The 20,391-nt window shown below is 31.5% G+C and overlaps 1 protein-coding gene and 1 long non-coding RNA gene across 2 annotated transcripts; one reads left to right on the forward strand and one right to left on the reverse strand.

The window, feature by feature from the left end:
- Window positions 1–11,589: 11,589 nt before the first annotated feature.
- Window positions 11,590–18,427, forward strand: LOC106666399 (protein SDA1 homolog). The gene is made up of 17 exons (XM_014393577.2): window positions 11,590–11,751; window positions 15,097–15,300; window positions 15,364–15,546; window positions 15,602–15,667; window positions 15,732–15,902; window positions 15,963–16,061; window positions 16,132–16,204; window positions 16,264–16,425; window positions 16,772–16,830; window positions 16,888–16,964; window positions 17,019–17,193; window positions 17,254–17,358; window positions 17,419–17,604; window positions 17,679–17,869; window positions 17,932–18,016; window positions 18,086–18,241; window positions 18,305–18,427. Exons 1-17 carry the CDS (start codon window positions 11,662–11,664, stop codon window positions 18,347–18,349), a joined length of 2,127 nt encoding a protein of 708 aa, XP_014249063.1. The 5' UTR covers window positions 11,590–11,661; the 3' UTR covers window positions 18,350–18,427.
- Window positions 18,418–20,373, reverse strand: LOC106666400. Its single transcript, XR_001340427.2, has 3 exons — window positions 19,434–20,373; window positions 19,191–19,320; window positions 18,418–19,090 (listed from the first exon to the last, which is right to left on the reverse strand). It is a non-coding gene; the product is annotated as an uncharacterized LOC106666400 (long non-coding RNA).
- Window positions 20,374–20,391: the final 18 nt, after the last annotated feature.

Genomic DNA, 20,391 nt, shown 5'->3' on the forward strand with positions numbered 1-20,391 from the left:
AAGAAAAAGGGAAGAGCTAAACCGCTTTTATGAGACGCCGAAGAGGACGGCGGACAAACGGCGTCATGGGGCCCGTCGGCGGTTTTTCAATGTGAAATCACCAACATGGAAATTACATGACTTCACCCCAATTCTTCATATGCCAAGTAAAAATGCTAAATCGGGAAGAATCAAGCTATGCTAGCTTGGGCCCAGCTTGGTAATAAGTCATTCCACTTTGGTATAAAGGGGTCTCAAAAGCAAAGCTGTACAGTGTCTTCTCACATAAAATTCTAGACGTATATCATTAATAGCTTATTTTGTCGTTTGCATGACCATTTCATAAACATAAAAATAAATCAGCAACAGTCCTTCGTTCATAAGTCTTCCCACTTTGGTAAACAGGGGTGTCAGAATAACAGCTCTAATGCATAAATCAGTATTTTGGCAATTGGCCTTTTACTTAATTTTTTTGTAAGTAAAGTGGACGACTTATATTTATGTTAATTGTTCAAGCTATCTAAAGTTTTTTAGTTGTAGAATGTTTTTAGAAATTTTAAAGTTTAGAGTTTTTGAAGTGAAAATCTTCACCTTCTATCAATAATCTTTCATTTTTTCATCACTTTGATCTTTTCTTTTGATCACAGACGACAAAAACAAAAAAGATCTCGATCCAACCATATTTTCATGCTGTACGCATATCCAAAATTTTAAGCTAGACAATAATGTTATATTTAGTTAAATTTTAATTTTAAATTTTTTATTATTTTCTTTTTACTTAAAATTCACACCTTCTTTTGATAACTTTTCTTACCTGGAACTTGATATTTTCTTTTGGCCAGAGACAACAAAAAAGATTTCGATCAGGCCATTTTCATGTTGTACCCTTATCCAAAGTTTTAAAACTAGGCAATAATGTTATGTTTGGGTAAATTTTAATTTTAAATATTTTATTATTTTCTTTATACTTAAAATTTACACCTTCTTTCGATAACTTTTCCTTTTATCACAAACTTCATCTTTTCTTTTGGCCAGAAACGACAAAAACAAAAAAGATCTCGATAGGGCCATATTTTCATGCTATACGCATATCCAAAATTTGAAGCTAGACAATAATTTTATATTTAGTTAAATTTTAATTTTAAACATTTTATTATTTTCTTTATACTTAAAATTCAAACCTTCTTTCGATAACTTTTCCTTTTATCACAAACTTCATCTTTTCTTTTGGCCAGAGACGACAAAAACAAAAAAGATCTCGATCAGATCATATTTTCATGCTGTACGCATATCCAAAATTTTAAACTAGACAATAATGTTATATTTGGTTAAATTTTAATTTTAAACTTTTTATTATTTTCTTTATACTTAAAATTCACACCTTCTTTCGATAACGTTTCCTTTTATCACAAACTTCATCTCAAAAAAAGATCTCTATCAGGCCATATTTTCATGCTGTTCGCATATCAAAAATTTTAAGCTAGACAATAATTTTATATTTAGTCAAATTTTAATTTTAAACATTTCCTATTTTCTTTCGTCTTATAATTCGTACCCATTTTCATTAATAGCTCTTTTGCTAGACATACAATCTCTTCTGTTTGTAAAGACGACAAAGTGCCAAAAAGCAGCAACTTTGTGGGCTTATCCACAAGTTATAAAGCTAGAAAATAATATATTTTTACATATGTTTTATTTTTAAACATTTCCTTATTTCCTTGGTTTCAAATTTCATATCTACTTTCAATAATAGTTTATATTGTCACCGTTTTAATCTTAATGATCTCTACCAGGCTATATTTTCATGGTGTACGATCGTATAAAATTTAAGAGCTAAGCATCGAAATTAATTTAGAATAAATTTGGATTTTAGACGATTCCTATTTTCCTTGGACTAATCATTGACAGTTTCTATCATAAATTGATTTATTTGTTATTAGTTTGAAATATTCTATAGAAAAAGGAACAAAACATTTTCGATCAGGAAAAGTTTTCATCTTGGGAGCTCATAAAAAGTTTCAAAACTAGACAATAAGTTTATTTTTAGATAAATTTAAATTTTGAATATTTACTATTGTTTTTAGACTTAAAAGTCACACCTTTCATTGAAAGTTTCGATTGTCATAGTTTTGATCTTTTCTTTTGGTCGGAGAAACAAATGATCTCGACTTGGCCTCGTTTTCATGCTGTGGGCTTGTCCAAAGTTTTAGAGTTTAGAATTAAGTGACGAGTTCAGTTGAGATAAATGGATTTTGGACATTTACTTAGGGCAAAAGATTTTGCTCTTTTTCTGTTTTTCGGAAGAAACAAATCGATTTCGAGCAGACAACGTTTTCACCTGTGGGCTTATCCAAAGTCTTTGAGCTAGACTACGAGTTTAGTTTTAGGCAAATTTGAATTTTAGACATTTTTCTTCAGTTTAACATCCGCACGTTCTATCAATGTTTGTTTTATCACAAATTTTCTATTTTCTAGTCATCAGAGACGACAAAGAGACAAATGATCTCTACCAGGTCACACTTGATGCAGCCTGACCCAAGCTTTAGAGCTAAATAGCGAGTTCAGTTGAGATAATCTTGGATTTCGGATATTTACGTGGAACAAAAGATTTTGAACAGTCCATGTTTTCCATTGTCTTAAAGTTAAGGACTTACAAGTCTTTTTTCATTATCGTCGGTTTTGTCACTGAGTCTGTTGGTCAGAGACAAATGATCTCGACCAGGTTTTCATGTTTCAGAGTTGACGTTTTAAATAATGAGTTTTGTTCAGTTTTGATGGTGTCCATCCTGATTTTGTGGAACTCTGGAAGATGATGGGTAGAAAATAAAAATCTTTTCCACAAAAGACTACTCGCTAAGCCCATAGTCGCACAGACACCCACTTCTGAACTTGTAAAATGTAAAAAACCATCCAACAATTTTATATAAAGAAAAGTCCTGAAGATGATCTATATTACACCGAAACGCTCCTGACGACGTGCCTCTTATGGAAGAGACAATTTATTTCCTACCCATCGAATTTAATTAAGATGGGTTTTGGATTTTCGATATTTCCAATTGTACTTGGAATCATTAACCCTTTCTTTCATCAACTCAGATTAAAACTGGTTTGCTTTTAAAACTTAACTCAAGTTAAGACCCAGGCTATGAAGTTTTAATATAAAGGTTTGGTCTGAGAAGAAAAATTTGATTTCAGGTGTTAGATTATTGGCACCTGAAAAATATCGAAGTATGGTAGCAGGTTTTGTCATTAACTTTTCCGATTTTTCCTATGAAGAAATTTTCCAGTTTATTTTCTTACGGTTCGGCATTTTGAACGTTGATTATTGTGTAATGTCTCCTTTTCATGTAAAAGAACTGAGACCGATCAATATCTTGACAAATTTCACAGGGAATTTATGTGGCAAAAATAGTCATCGTTTGTCTTCTTCAAATTTGAAGTTCTCCGTCTTTACTTCGAAGGAAGGCGAAGTCCTACCAAAGACACCGGTAATTTTGAAGGCGTAGGAAGTAAAAGGTCAAAAATATAGGTGGCCTCCTTTATTCAGGATCAAGATGTCTGCAGACTCCTGATGTTAATCTTTAAAATTTGTCTTCCGGACGGTGAAAGGTTCATCGGTTTCTCTCACGGTATCCGATCAGTAGCTGAAATTTTACGATTATGGTTTTTTTTGTCTAAACCTTTTAGTTTTTTTACGATTATCTACTAGAAATTTGATAAAGAAATTGAATTTTTTTTTGCACATTAAGATATCCATTTCATTTAAAAATAAATCCTCCCCTTGGTGGATGGTATCGTATTGTGGTCGGCGGTTTCTCAGAGGGGGTTCGGCGTAACCGTGAACCTAAGCCCCTGTTTCACGAACGGTTTTTTTTCATTTTTCCTTTTGAAATTTTTCCAAAAACGATATTTTCGTACAAGGCAGGGGTGACGCCTAAAAGCGGAACGGCATCCCGCGTTGCTCGCCGTGGGCTCGGTTTATACCTCAAAATATTTTAAGACGAGGAACAAAACCATGTCGTTATCGTTAAATACATTTTTTCATCATTTAAAAAAGGGAAGTGGAGAGACAAACATATCCATACATTCATGCAAGCTTGTTTCAATATACATTTTACGGAAAGCTTATACAAAATAATGTTAACAATGAACAAAGAAAGAAAATTCAAATATTTTTAACAAAAAAAAAAGTCATTTCCAAAAATGGGGGTTGCTCTGCAAGTATAGAATATTTAAAAAACCCTTTGGTCAAAGCATTATGCCGAAGAACTCAAAATAAAATTAAGGAGTGATGACATTAAAATTAAGAATATTCCTGAAATCATCAACAAAGACTTACATTATCACCGTACATTCTCATATATTCAACAAACTTTTGAAGTGAAATAACCCATAATTCATAAATGTCATCGACAAATCATAAACCTCTTGTGTGTTTAGTGTTTTATGCTATAACAAGACAAAGCCAAGATGGAGGCTTAAAGACTGCAAATAGTCCAAAGCATAATCATCCAAGCCAAGAAAAAAATTACATATAGGCCAGAGGTAAACATTTATAAATCCACCTTACTCATAGTGAATTGTTCAGATAAGGTGAATGCTGACTGGCTCAGTTCTTACATTGGAGCCTTGGAAATTCTGTCTTCCGAAGAGCAACAATGAAGCTAGCAAAAGTCCACGAGGGTAAAGTTTCTGGCCAAAAACAATTTTTTTTCCACAACTGCAAGAAAAGTCTTACACTTGACTGCTGCTATGGCAACATTATATCAAACAAAAGCTTAATACCAACCAAATGCCTGAACACCAATGAACCTTACGGACCAAATATGCCTGAAAAGTTGTCTTAAGGGGATGAAAATATCAAGGAAATGGAAGCCTTCAAGAAGCAATGATTTATGCAATATAAATAGGCAATAGCAGAAATAGATAAAAAAAATAAACACACTCAGATATAACCATGTTTTTCAAAATGTATAACACGTTAATTTTTAGGTCTGCCATCTTGATCTTCAGGTCCACTTGCCAGACATAAGGTACAAGAATTGACAACATTCACACTTAGATTAGCTTTTTTCTTCATTGTATAAAAAGTATTTATAGTTTTCTTTTCTTTATTTATTTACAATTATTAATGGCTTAAGGCTTTTAAATAAATAAAAAAGAAAAAAATAGGCTTCTAATACAAACTCAAAGACAAAAATATAAGTTAAATACAAATAATAATTGAACAAGAGAATAATGAACAAAAGTGCAAACACAATGAATACATGAAATGAAATTATAAACAAAAATCTAAAGAAAAATTAAAATATAACATTAAACAACACATTTTACAATATTTAAATGAGTTTGAAAAATATCAATGTCACCAGATAGTATTCTTTGAATTTTGTCTATTGTGTGGTGATTAAAAAAAAAAAAAATTGTCTATTGAGTTGTTATACGTGTGGTTCTGTGATAATGAATAAAGCAAGAATTTAGATTTTTAGTTATAAGTGTGGGGATTGATAGTAATTTTGAAAGTAATTCTGGACAATCTATTAAATTCTGTAATAATTTGTATAAGAAAATAATGACGCATTATCTCTCCTAGAAGCTAGTGTTTCTAAATTGCATAAGGTTTTTTGAGTAAACTAATAAATGAACATGATTTTTAAACCATTTTCACCTTGCCGAATAAAATGAGTTGTTTTTCTATTCTGTTTTGGACTTGAATTAAGTTTATATGTGTTTTATTTTCTGTATTATTCATACTCTGGTTATTTATATTAATATACTACTGATGCATTGGTAAATATTTAAGATATTATTTAGTATTTTGTTATAAATGTTACATTTAGCATATCATTGTATTTATTTAGCTTAATGCATTTGTACTTTTACTTTGGACTTAGTTAATAATTAATCCAAACTCTGGCAGACTTTGCCGAATTAAGTTTATTTTCTTGTTTGAATTGTCTGTTATTTTTATTTTCTTCATGTATCGGTGCAATAAACTTATTATTTCTTGAAGTCCATGCATGTCATTAATAGTTTTAATTGAGCAATAGATTTTTTATATCATCTGCGAGGGGTAAAAAAATTACATCGGAAAAATCAACTGCAATATCATTTACATAAATGACAAAAATAAAGAACCGAGGTATGACCCTTGAGATACACCACTGGTAGCTTCAAATTGTTTAGAGTTTGAATTGTTTATGGAGACTGATAAGTATCTATCAGTTAAATAGCTTTGAATCCATGAAAGAAAGGTTGCCTTATTCCATAAGAGTTTAGAGACAAGATTTGTTACATTAACTTGATTAAAAGCTTTGGCCATGTCTGTGTAGTTTGTGTCAATTTGAGTTTTCGCATCTAAATTATTATATAAAAAATCAGATTAAACTACTAAGTTAGTTTTAATGGAATGGCTCTTTGGTAAATCCATGTTGTTGAGAATGGATGATGTTTTTGAAAATTGGGGAAATATAATCATGAACTAGGCTTTCAAATAGTTTAGGAATAGAAGAAAGTTTAGCTTTCTTTTTGAACCATTTCAATGTTCTCTTTTTTATGCATTTGGTAGGGTGTGTGTGTGGCGTGACTCAATTTATCAGAACATATCAGTTTTAAGAAAGATCTAGACTTTTATTGTCATATCTAAATTGGTGAGGAAGGGAATAATTACTATATTTAATTTGTTATCATTGCAAAGAGAAACCGAACAATAGAAAAAATAAGAGAAAAAAAAAACAATTAATTTGAATCTACAATGAATATTCCTAGTATAAAATGATAGAACTGTTTTCTTTTATTATTTCAAAACGACTATTTTTCTTCATCATGTTGGTAGAAAAATACTATTATTTTTTTTTCGCTTTAATCTTTTATTAACTGTAGGCTACCTTTGATTATACTAAAAAAAAAATCATTTCTAATTCCTTGTAGTTATTTTTTAATTTATGTTATGATTTATTAAAAATTTTGGTGTTGTTTGGTTATGACGTTGTATATTTGGGCTTTTTTTGTTCATACTTGTCTTGACTTGCTTCTAAACTTTTTCACCTAACAGGCCTCATCAAGGAATTTCTCACTTTAAATTGAAAAAAAAAAATCATCTCTGGCTGCCTTTTCCAGCTGTATGTTCCAACTTAAACATATTTTCTAGCATATTTCATCCTTTTACTTTTGATTCAATCAACATTTCTTGTATACTTCCATGAATATGATGACTGGGTTGCCCTGATTTGGTAACTTGCTATCGGCATTTTTTTTAAAAATATGTATGCTTTGTTATATAATGACAATATTCAATGGTTGAATAACAACAAAAAATAATAAAAATAATTATAAGATTAAGAAATTGAGAATGGGTTTTGGCTCTGATAAAATTTAGTACAATGATAAAAAAAAAGAAATTCTTTATCTTTACATAAAAGTTCATGCCTGGTCTTTTATGTACTTTTAAAGTATTAAAAGCAATTGCACAAATTGGTGTACAAAAACGACAAGGAAGTGCTTTTGGCTTGTTTAAAATCAAAATGAAATCCTTTTTAATTATAATTCATATAAATATGCTTCATGTTCATCAAAAATTAGCGATGTAAAACGTGAGAATGACAAAGTATTGCCAGATAGATTTGTACATATATTTTACAATCAAAGTATCCAAGAAAAAGAAATATTAGCTGAATATAATAATCCCAGAATATTAAATTTTAAAAGAAATCACAGTAAAAGTTGATAATACATGGAGACCAATGATCCTGGAGACTGTCAATCCATGCCAAGATAATTTGTTATCCTTCTCCCCTTGATTGATACAAATACTAATTAATTATAATCACATAGCCTATTTATAAATTTTAAATGTTTAGGGTTTGTTTTTCATTAAAAAACAGCTCTTTTAGTAGTTCAATGTGTTGAAATATAATGGTTACTATTTTATTATATATTTATACAATAATTAGTAATTAAGCAATATAAAATCATTACATTAAAGTATAAAATCATGGCAATTTATATTCATTTGTAAGTCAAAATAGTCTATGACCCTTATTAGATCCACTTCCTCATCATCTGTATTCCATGGGAACCATCTTCTCCCCAAAATTGTAAATAAAAAAGGTGACAATATTGAAATTCTGTTTTCCAAAGCAAATGGTCAAAAATGAATAGATAGCCTAATATCAATTATAAAACCCCAAACTATATAACAAATTCACTATCACTTTTTTATGCCAAGATAAAGTATTTTAAGGTTATATCTTCTAAAATTTTATAAGCATAAAGACAGCCCCTTTATTGTGAATTATTGAATTAGTATAACAGAAAATTTTTATGCATGCATTATTTTATCTGTTTTTGTACAAATCATATTTAACAGTTTAAGGTTATAATCTACATAAAAAATAAGTTATACTAAAAGAAAAAATTGTGTTTTTTTAAATTAGTACAGATTAATAATATTGGATATTGATCTGTTAATTAAAATACAAAAATATTACAAAGTGTTTATTTTTGTGAATGATTCAAATCAGTTGAAATAGTCAATTAACGAAGGAAGCTTACGAATTACTCAATGTTATGTATATATAAGATCGAGAAGAAAAAAAATTGTTATCTTTAAATTAATTAATAGGGGGTTGAGTGGAAGCGGCAAACTGGTTTTAACCAGAACGTAAGATAGAGGAGATCACGACCCCCAATATCATTTCCGCGGAATTATCTTTTGGAATTAGACTGAGCTCAATCTTTAACTATTGTTTACGTTGGGCAAACGTTATTTGATTTAATTTGATCAAAACTCCATAACCGAGGGTTTATAGAGATGACCTAGAAGTCTAACTGATCGATTTAGAATTTTTATAAAAATATTATTATTATTTAATTTCCAATATTATTTTTTCATATTTTGCTTAATTGCTAATGAGAATGATACATTTTCATATTTTACAGTATATAATTCCCAATAGTAGAATATATTTTTTTATAAACTAATTTTTCAAGGTTCTTTCAGCGTTAGAACAAGATCGTGGCTCCCCTATGGGAATTATATTTGAAATAAAGGCAAAATAATTACTAAAAATTACTATTATCATTAAAATCAGTTCTCTCTCTCTCTCTCTCTCTCTCTCTCTCTCTCTCTCTCTCTCTCTGAATGTGTGTGTGTAAAAATTTATCTACTCTATCCTTATTTATCTAAATGACAAAACACCACCTCGAGCTGGGATGGTACAGTCTAGAGTCATTTGGGACTACATTAGAGCCCTGTCAGACATTGGGGGAAAATAATAAAATTACCTTGTCTGGGTGGCACACCGGGCAGAAGGGCAATGAAAAGGCCGATAATTTGGCCCAGGAAAGTTCAATGAGGACACCTATTGGCCCTGGACCCTTTTGTGGACCTGTTGGCCAAACTGCCAAAAAATTAGACATGGATTAAAAATAAGTCCTTCGCTCAATGGGAATGTACCCTTGGACAGAGGCATGCAAAAAAGCTTATCAAAGGTCCATCGCAGAAACTAATGGCAGAACACTAAATCTGGGACATACTAGGACTAGAATAATACCAACTTTTATTATTTTTTAATAAGGTATTTTTAATTATAATTGTATTTAATTAATTATACACAATTTTTTTAATGAAAAATTGTTTGTAATTAATTGTGTACTAGAATAATTGCTGGGCTGCTAATTGGACACTGCAGACTCCAGGGTCATATATATAGACTCAGAGTGGTAGAAACTAGCCTGTACGAATATTGCTAAGATGAAGAAGAAACAGCAGAACATGTGCCCTGTTGGTGCGAAGGCCTATGTAGGCTGAGATTCCTAAACCTGGGAAAGAAATAGCCAGGGCCTGAAAGATACACATGGGAGCCCTTGAAAAAGCTTTGGGGTCTGGTAAAAAGCCTCAAGCTTAATGATGAGCTCTAGATTGGAAAAAAAACTGGAGACGCACAATAGAACAATACTGGTCAGTGTACAGGTTGTAAAGAGGCCAGCTCCTTTATAATCTAATCTAATGTAACCACTTCCAGCTGGACCAACTATATGCACCAAGTTTCTCTTAAGCTGAAATGTCTTATTTTTTTAAAACTAGTCCGCACATAGTATTCAAGAGTGAGGAATTGAATGAACTGGGCATCATCAGACACCTCACAAATCTAGGTTGTGTTTAACCTAAAGAGAAATTAGTTTTTAATGGGAAGGAAGAAACTAAGAACTTTTTCTAAATGTTATTTCAGAGAAAAATGTTCAATTTTATTAATGTTTACCATTATAGGTAATTTGTTATTTCTTTCTTGTCTGTCTGACAAAATGCAAGTTTTTTCTTGGGAAAAAAACGACTGTATTCGAACCTGGGACTTTTACCTTACAGTGATGAGCGCTGTATCAACACCTAAACTATAAATGCAAGTATTACAGGTACATATGAAAATAGTGAAATTTCTGACCTGTGACCTGTAATTTGGTCGTTACTGATCATCTTGGCCAATGTTTGCTGTGTTGGTTCAGTTTTTTGTTTCAGTTTTTCTTCAATTTCATTAATGAATCTGTATGATAGGATTAAACAGAAGTCACACAGCACTGAAGATGGCGAAATGCGAGGCGGATAGGAGGATAGGCAGACCAAGATAATCGATAACAGTCAAATTATATATGAAAACTATTAATGATGAAAGAAAAGTAATTTAAAGTATGAATTTTAATTTATATTTATACTGGATTATTGTAATTGCTTAAAAAAAATCCTTCTTATCTGGCCACAATAAAAATTAGAAAATAACTCCTTATTATTAAAGGACAAAATAACCCAATTTCTTTTTCTGAGGAATAATTAATGTTTTTATGAAAGTGTAAATATTTGATTGTTTTTACATTTGTTTTATAAATTTTATAAATTACGAGTTTTATTGGCATTACTGGGTAATTTATTTTCTAAAGGAAGAATTGTCATTAGATGTGATTAGTTTTTTTAAGCTTTATAATTAGAGATCATGTCTGATTCTGTATAGTCTCACTGGTTTTAGTTTACAAGCTTAATCTCTGATTGGAACAATATTATTGGAAATACTTAAAAAAGTAAAGTACAGAGCAAAATTAGTATAGAAAAAAGCACAAATTGTTTTGGATGTTTATCAACCTGCAATTTGGACAATGGGATCTTCAGAGGTCATATGGAAAACGAATTGCTTGGTTTTTCCTAATTTTAATTGAGAATCTGTGATTCTGTGCATAGCACCTGGAAATACCAAAAATAAATGGCTAACTGATAATTGCAGGAATTGAGCAAACACCAGCTAGATTTTATTCAAGCCAATAACTATGGTTGTAAATATTATAAATGCACCTTTTAATTCACTTCTTTATATATTAATGGGTCAAGCACTATGAGTAATAAACCACTGAAAGCTCAGCACAGCCTGAAAAATTGTTTTGCTCTGAACACGATGCTATCACACAAACTTAACCAAAAATTGTATTTAATAGAGGAAATAGTAAAAAAAATTGAGTATATTTGTGTACTTTTTTACTACAGTACATAATGATTAACCAGAACGAGCCGTGACGACAAACTGACGCCTATGACTATAAGGTCGTTCGCTTGTAACCTGACGTCCCTTCTAATGTCAACTCGTACTACAGCACGTGCTGTAGATGTAGAGTGTAAGTAAATTGTAGAAGTGCTTCAAAATGGTCAAGAAGCACAACAACCAGCTGCCGGAGAATTTGCCTCAGCTGCAAAATCTCATCAAAAGAGATCCGGCCTCTTATAAGGATGAAGTGAGTTTCCTTTCAAACTGAGAAAAATAAATTAGTGCTTTGAACACCCAACATTTAAGAATTTATATGTACAATTAAGCTACTTAATTTCAATTTTGTTGCTGGAATGTTATAAAATAAAGATACAACTATTTTTTTTAAGTTGAATTTCTCCATGAATAATAAAACATGCTACAAGTGAAATATATAAACACAAATTTTAGCCTTTAAAGCTTAATAGCCTGTATAATAAACAAAACCCTGATTAATGTTTTGCATATACATTCATAGAAATGGTGAATTTACAAAAATTACCACTTTTTTCATGACAATTATTTACCTAATGCTTCAAATGGCCAGGGTGAGTCTTCTCAAATACACCCAAAGTTCAAAAAAAATATTTAAAAAATAATAAAATAAAAAGTTATAATAATAATAAATAAAATAAAATGTATAGAGTAAATGCTGGTGATCACCTAGAAGACACTAAACAGCTCAAAAATGAAAATTGCCAATATGAATATGAAAAAGGAATATTGCTAAATTAGTAGTATTTACTCTCCCTAGCATTTTAATTGTACACATTAAAATTTATTAGAAATTATTATGTTTTTACTGAAGGAAAATTTAATTAAGGGGCTTTGAAAACAAAATGAAAGATTTTTATGCCCTTAATTTTGTTTATTGGCCAAAACAATTTTTTTAAACAATTAATACCATGTATAATGTCTAGTTTAAACTTAACTATTAACTGTTAATAAAGTTGTCATTAATTTCATAAGGAATTTCTCTCTATAGATGTTGCAAAGTTGCACTCAGTTGTTGCAGGTCAACTGGCTGCATATGGTGATTGAAAAGCCTTCTCTGCAACATATCTCACATGTGCTCAATGGTATTGAGGTCTGGAGGCAATGGAGGAAGGAGCAGATATGAAATTCCCAGGTTTTCTAAAGAGTGATGAGCAACTGTGCCTCTTTAGGTCCGGCATTGTCATCCAGAAATCGGAGATCCCTGGTTTGAGGGATGAATTCCTCGATAATTTCTTGGATATAACAGACCGCGGTGAGGGTGCCTTTAACAATATGTAGTTCAGTTCGTCCTCCAGTGTAAATTCCAGCCCAGACCATTACACCGCATCCTCCAAACTGGGGCATTGTATGTGCTCTCAGTTCTCAGTAGGCTCTTTAGCACCCGCTATCACTGTACAGACAGAAATGCGTCTCATCAGTAATCATAACAGCATTCCAGTTGGTGTTCTAGGTGCTTGTTGCACCACATTTTTCTGAGTTGTTGGTAGCAGGCTCTTACTGCAGGTCATCTCAAATAGGCATACGATGTGATGTCAACTTCCCACAAATGATTCGTAATCGTTGATAAAGGCCTTGCCAAAACATGTACTTTATTTAGGATCTGTTGGGCACTATGGAAATGGTTCCGACTTGCAACAATGACAATATTTCTGTCCTACCTTAGCATCATAATGCGCTGAGGTACATTACCAGACCTCCTATTGGCACTTCAAGTTTCTTCGAAAAGGGCTAAAGCTCGGGAAAAGACGTGAGAAACGCCAACTGCCTTTGCGATTTCCACTCGCAGGTGCCTTAGATGACTCATTTTCAGAATTCTCAGATTAATATTGCAATATTGCGAACTTCTGGTTCAAGATGATGTCTTTAGGTGGTTAAAGAGAATACAGTAATAGGATTAAAATAGAGAAAAGACTAGAAAAGGTGTTAGTTTAAAAAATGAATAATCAACATTTTTACTATTCTTAATTAAATCTGTTATTAACAATTAGGATTAAAATTTGTTCACCCTTTCTAGTGCCAACTTGTCGAGTGAGTTTGTTTTCTTGTTGTTTTTGTTTTAGTCGATGAAACAATAAATTTGAGTAAAAAATTAATTATTAACTTTTTTCTTAAAAGTATGGTTTTAAGTTGAGATCTTGCCAGACAGGTCCTTAGGCCAACTACGGACATAGCGTCCGTAACACAGCTAAAGTCCTGGGTGTGTTGCACTTTACCATCCATGATGGTGTACAGCGATTTAGAGAATGTAGTGATCAGCTAGAGATGATCGTTTTATCTTACTGACTACACTACTATCATTTAACGACTTTTTGGGTCAACTCCAAAAGTTGTGTATGTAAGGGTGAGCTCTAGTATAGTCGTCAGAAGACTTCATGAGAATAGGCTAGAAGTCTAGAATAATCAAGACGTACCTCATCAGGTTCTCTACACGCATCGAGTAGAAAAGTGGCTATTCACAAATCAGCATCTCGCTTGGATAGTCCAACAGTGGGGGGCTATTCTCTTCACAGATGAGTCCGATTCGGTTTGTGGCAATCCGATGTCCAAGAATGCTTTGCTTCATGTACCACGTGTGGGTCACAGCCTTGGCAATGGTTTTGGGTGGATCTATCTTCCATGCCCATACCGAACTGATTATCATACAGAACAGATCTTTGACTGCAGTAAGATACATTGAGGAAGTTATTCTAGAAGCTGTAGTCGCATTCACTCTATTTATTGGAGACAACTTTGCGTTAATGCATGATAATGCCCGACCTCTTGTAGTTCAAGTTACCCATTGGATGAGGGATTACCACAATGAATTGGTGAACACGTCATACTCTTGACAAACCATAGTACATGATAAAGAGACAGATTGTTCACCACCCCCAACAAGCATTAAATAGCTTCAAACTGTTCATCTTGAAAAATGGGATGAGATGTGATAAACTATAAGCTTGAAATTGTTGAAAACAACAAGCTGTGAGTCGAGAACTATCTTGTTGAAAAAGTTTAAACAATACACTCACTCCAACATTTATCATTTCTAGTAGTCTCTTCTGTTGAGAAAAAATTTGCGATAATTTCTCAAATTGAATCGGGAGTTTGTGCAAGCAGTCTCGCAAGTGAAATGGAGAATCTCGTTCCAAAATATCGGAACTTGTGAAAAATAAAGAGAAAAAATCAAATAATTTAATAAGTGCCATAACGGTAAAAATACGGGGGGAAAATAACAGATTACATACTACAGTTATACTGCAGTCAAAAACATAAATACATATATATTTAAAACAAAATTTTTTAAAAATAAATTACTTTAGCAGGTTAATATGTATTTTGTACTTACTCATAAAACTGGATAAATTATATAATTACTTATAATGGAAACTTCTCTGCTATAAATGTACATGCCTATCAATTGGATGAAATATTCAGATATAACAAACTTATATTACCACTTATAATGTACAAAATTGTATGGCTCCCTGAAGTTCGTTATAAACGATTTATACTGTACTTACAAACTTTCAATAACTCCTTACATTAAATTGTTTTATTTTTTTATTGTTTACAGTTCCTCCAACAAGAGAAGCATTACAAAGCCTTGATATCCCTTTTCAAAGTGAATCCTAATGAGAGCAACAAGAGCCTCATGGAGTTGGTCATGTTCATGGCCCAAGTTGCTCACTGCTACCCGGAAAAGCTCATTAACTTTGCTCAAGAAATTATGGACATACTCAGCCAGCATAACACTGTCCTGGATCCTGATATGAGAATGGTAACAACAAAAAGTCATCACGAATATGTTATAATGATTGTGAGATTTTGTTCTTTTTTGTAGGCGTTTTGTAGGGCTTTGATTCTGCTAAGGAATAAAAATCTTCTAGCCCCGACAGATCTGTTAACATTGTTCTTTCAGCTTCTACGCTCTCACGATAAAGTGCTCAGACAATTCCTTGAAAGCCACATCATCAACGACATCAAAAATATAAATTCCAAGAGTAAAAACATGAAATTGAATACGGTAAGTGGGTCTTTCCCTATGATCTTACAAATTACTGATGTTAAATTTTTTCCAGACCTTGCAGAATTTCATGTACAACATGCTCAATGATGGAAACTCAAAGGCCGTGAAAATGTCTTTGGTGTGTTTGGAAAGTCCCAAATATCAATACTAAATCTTGTTTTCATTGTTGATTACTTTTTTAGAACATAATGACCGAACTTTACAAGAAAAATGTTTGGAACGATGCCAAGACTGTTAATGTGATCGCCACTGCTTGCTCGTCAAAAATCATCAAGGTCATGGTAGCCGCATTGAAATTTTTTTTGAGCTCTGACGAACCAGCAAAAGATTCTGATGATAGTGATTCTGACAATGTAATAATTAAGTACTGTTATATAAAATTATTTACGATCTAATAAAAAAAAAATTTTCAGGATGCACCAACCGCAAAAGATGTTATAATGGCAAATAAATTCAATAAAAAAACACGAAAAAGGGAAAAACAGCTTAAAAAAGCCAAACAACTTGTTTCCGTATGTTTGGTTCTGTTCAATATTCAATTTATTATTTAAATTTTCACTCATTTTCGTTTCTATTTATCAGAAATCCCAGAAGAAAAAGAAAAAAGCACCATCTTTTAATGTCTCGGCACTCAACTTGCTTCACGATCCTCAAGGTATTAACATTTTATTTCTCTTCTTAACTTTTAACTTGAAAGAGGTAAACTCTTTACAGGATTTGCCGAGAAGCTTTTCAAGCAGGTGGAAAATTCAAGGGAAAGGTTTGAAGTCAAAGTCTTGACGCTTGATGTCATATCAAGGCTGATCGGCCTACACAAGTTAATACTGTTGAATTTCTACCCATTTATTCAACGGTTTCTTCAACCACATCAAAAAGGTAAGGTTTGGAAGCAGTTTGGAAAGTTAAAGTTAGCCATGTTCTGCCTTAAATTAATTATTTTGGTATAATAATTTGATCATTTGAAGTTCTCATAAAAAATGTAAATTTTCACACACTTTCTCTTTCTCTTTCTCTTTGTCTCTATTTTCAGCTTATTCTCTTATATCTACTTGCTTATTTTTTTATATGTTCCTAATTTTCTTTCTTCAATTTCCCTCTTTCTTTTATTTATCTCTCGCTCTTTCTCACTCTTCTTTTCTTCACCTCCCTCTCTTTTACTCTTTTAAGCATAATTAAAGCATCAGTTTGTAATAATTTTTTTAAATTTACATAAATTTTGTAGATGTAACAAAGCTCCTACTTTTCACCGGTCAGGCTTCTCACGATCAAGTGCCACCTGATGTATGTAATCTAAATTATAATAATATTAATTATTAATTTATAAGAATTGTTTTCTAGGTACTTGAGCCTGTATTGAAGACGCTTGTGAATAATTTTGTAACAGAGAGGAATAGTTCTGATGCAATGGCTATTGGGTACTTTAAAATTTTTTTATTGTATATAATATTTTAATGAACTGTAAATCTTAGGATCAACGCTGTGAGGGAACTTTGTGCTCGGTGTCCTCTTGCGATGAATGAAGACCTTTTACGAGACCTGGTGCAGTACAAGCACTACAAGGAACGCAGCGTCTCAATGGCTGCTAAGGCGTTGATTCACCTCTACCGTACCTCTTTGCCTGAGATGCTGCATAAGAAAGACAGGGTAGGGTGGTATCTAAAAGTCACCCATTTAAAATAATCTGATTTTGAAATACATTTTCAGGGCCGTCCGACTGAGGCGGTTATTGACTTGAAAGTCAGAAAATTTGGTGAGATTGACTCAAAAGATTATATCCCGGGTGCTGAAGTCTTACTGAAAGAGCCAGAGGTGAAATGATAATAAAACCCTTCCTTTCATAAAATAAGTTTTTTTTTTTTAATTTTACAGGAAGAAAAAGAGATCCATATTAGCGATGATGACAGTGATGAAGATGATGATGGTGAATGGGTTGATGTAGATCATTCAGATAAAGAGGCTGATGGAGATTCTGAAGAAATGGAAGAAGAGGAAGAAGAAGATGAAGAGGAAGATGATGATGAAGTAGAAGATGATGGCAAAAAAACTGGTAAAAAGGTATGTTTTCTATAAAAAAAATCAAATTCAACTTTCTCCATAATTATATTAAAATTATTTTTTTTTAATGTAAGGAAGTAAAAATAAGAAAGAAGAAAACAGATATACTTGCTGAAAAGGCTAAACTTGCTGGGGAAATCAGTTTGGGGAAATTTCTAACTGATGAGGACTTCAAGAGAATTGAAGCTGCACAACTGAGCAAGCAGATGAACACTCTTAACCGCCGCGGTGTAAAGCGTCCTGCCGAAGAAGAACCAGAAGAAAGGTATTTTTGTATATTGGTCAAACAAAGAAGCACAGCTAGCTCCGTTCGTTTTCTTCTTTCAGGGAGAAATTACTCACACTCGGAGACATTGAAAACATCTACAAAAAGAGGAAAAATTCTAAAGAAGATCGTATCAACTCAATACGTGTATGCCAACGCTTACATGACGTTGCTATCATTTATTACCCTTTTTAATGTTTGTATTCCCTTTTGTAGAAAGGACAAGAAGGCAGGGAGAAATTTGGTTATAAAGACGGTCGGCAGAATCCATTCGCGAGTACTACCAATAACGAAAAAAGAAAGAAAAAGAATTTCATGATGATCAGACACAAGGCAAGGAGCAAAATAAAACGTTCTTTCAAAGACAAACAGGTAATTAAAGAAAAATAAAATATTTTATCTGAATGTTTACTATTTTTTGTTTTTTTCATATAGATTGCCTTGAGGAATTACCTCATAAAGCAGAAGAAAATGAGGTAGAATGTAAACAACTTGTATTTTATTTTATTTTTTATATTATTAATATTGTAAATAAAGTATAAATTTGTTTAAAAAACACTTGTGGATAATTGATTATATATAGATATTGTTCGATACATCATAACGCACTTAGTTTTAAAAAGTTGATTCAATGACAACGAAAGAATTATTTTAACATGTAGAAACCCTCAATTAAATGTATTCATGCATTTAATTTTAATCATTGTTTAAATATGACAGAAGGATTTGAAGACTAATCTAGAAGACAGATTCAGATCACACGCCCTAAAATTTAAGAGAAAGTGAAAAATCAATGGTAAAAAGTGGTGATTTGATGAATGGAGAGCGTTTTTTAGGCTTAAAACATCAAAGGATTTGTTTTATGACGATGAAATCAATTTAAAAAAATGAAACATATTAATATTGATTACATTTCATTTTGTGTCAAATAATGCACTAATACATAATTGTACATCGTAATAAATAATTGTTATTGCATGAGCAGTTTCAAAAAGACAACACTGCAACTTTAATGATTTAATAACATAATAAATAGTTAATAAACATAAAACGATGCTTATTCGAAACAAATAATAGTGAATTAAATAAATCATTGGATAGAGAAAATTATTCATCATAACGATTGTGGATTTTCAAATTCAGTGTTCGCTGTTTGACGTTCTTCTAATGTACGACTTGTCCCGTTCTTTTTTAAAGACAACTCATTGTAATAACTCTTCACTAAAATCAGACACAAAAAATCCAAATCTTAAATATATGTATTTAAAAAAAAATTAATCCCAAAATCGAATGCATTCATTTTTTATTCTATCGTACAAACCTAGAATGGTTAACAGTAAGGATATGTACTGAGTATTATGTTTGATTAATGTGTCCATGACTATCATTACAAAAAAGCCCAAAAGGAAGTATATAAGAGACACTCCGCTAAACACAAATAATAGGTGTTTCTGAAATAAAAAAAATTATTCATAGTTATAATCATAGTTAAATAAGACAATGGTAAAACTTGAAAATTGTATGACGAACTACAATTAAAAACAAATATAAAATAAATACAAACCTTGTATAGTCCATATATGAAATATATTGAAAATAAGATTGTAAATGTTGGCATTACATCGTATGCATAAAACATAGCTATGAGAAGTTATGAAATTTGTATAAACACAAATTAGTTATACTTAAAAAAGACAACGACAACCAATTTTCTCTCCAATTTGTAAGAGAATATGAACTGCAGATGCGAGCTCTTCTATAAAAAGCATACATAGCAAAATTGGTTAAGTCAATATCTGATGGATAGTAATTAAAATAATGGACATTGGCAGCTAATGATGGTTTTTTTCTCTCCCTAATTTATTTGGGCACTTAATAAGCTGATAAGAATTAAAATGATTCAAGTGAGATAACTTTTGGTGTTAGCACGTTTTTTGCACATCTGTGTCAGACTGAATAAAAATTAGAAGGAAATAGTAAAGAAAAAAGGTTTAGTATTTTAGGGAAAAATGAGTATGAGATTAATTTAACTGAATTACTAGGAAAATTAATTAATGGAAGATTGATAATTCTAGCAGTTCTAAAAAAAACTATTACATTGATTACAAAACAATAAATAACAAGATAATAAATTTTTCATGCTTTGCATATGCTAACAATTTTAGGTTACTTGTATATTGATCATTAATGATAGTATTAACATAATTTCATATTACATGTACACTTTATTCTTTATCACAATTTACACAAAAAAACATTAAAGATTGTATTTTCAATTAAAAGTAATAAATTCTACATGGAAAACATCGACTGATTGCACAAAACTTTGACTAGGCGATATCAATTATTGAAGAAGAGGTGCATTCGACTTAACATTTGTACGTTCACACAGTACTAAGTTGGTGTGTGTATTTTTCTTTTTCAAAGTCAACTCATTGTTGTTGCGCATTGGGTACAAACAGTACAGCTAGGACAAATCGCAATAATTCAAAATTAGCTCAAAGATGTATAAATTAAAGATT

This window comes from Cimex lectularius, unplaced genomic scaffold, assembly GCF_000648675.2.
Source record: "Cimex lectularius strain Harlan isolate CLEC.00 unplaced genomic scaffold, Clec_2.1 scaffold124, whole genome shotgun sequence".
Lineage (NCBI taxonomy): Eukaryota > Metazoa > Arthropoda > Insecta > Hemiptera > Cimicidae > Cimex > Cimex lectularius.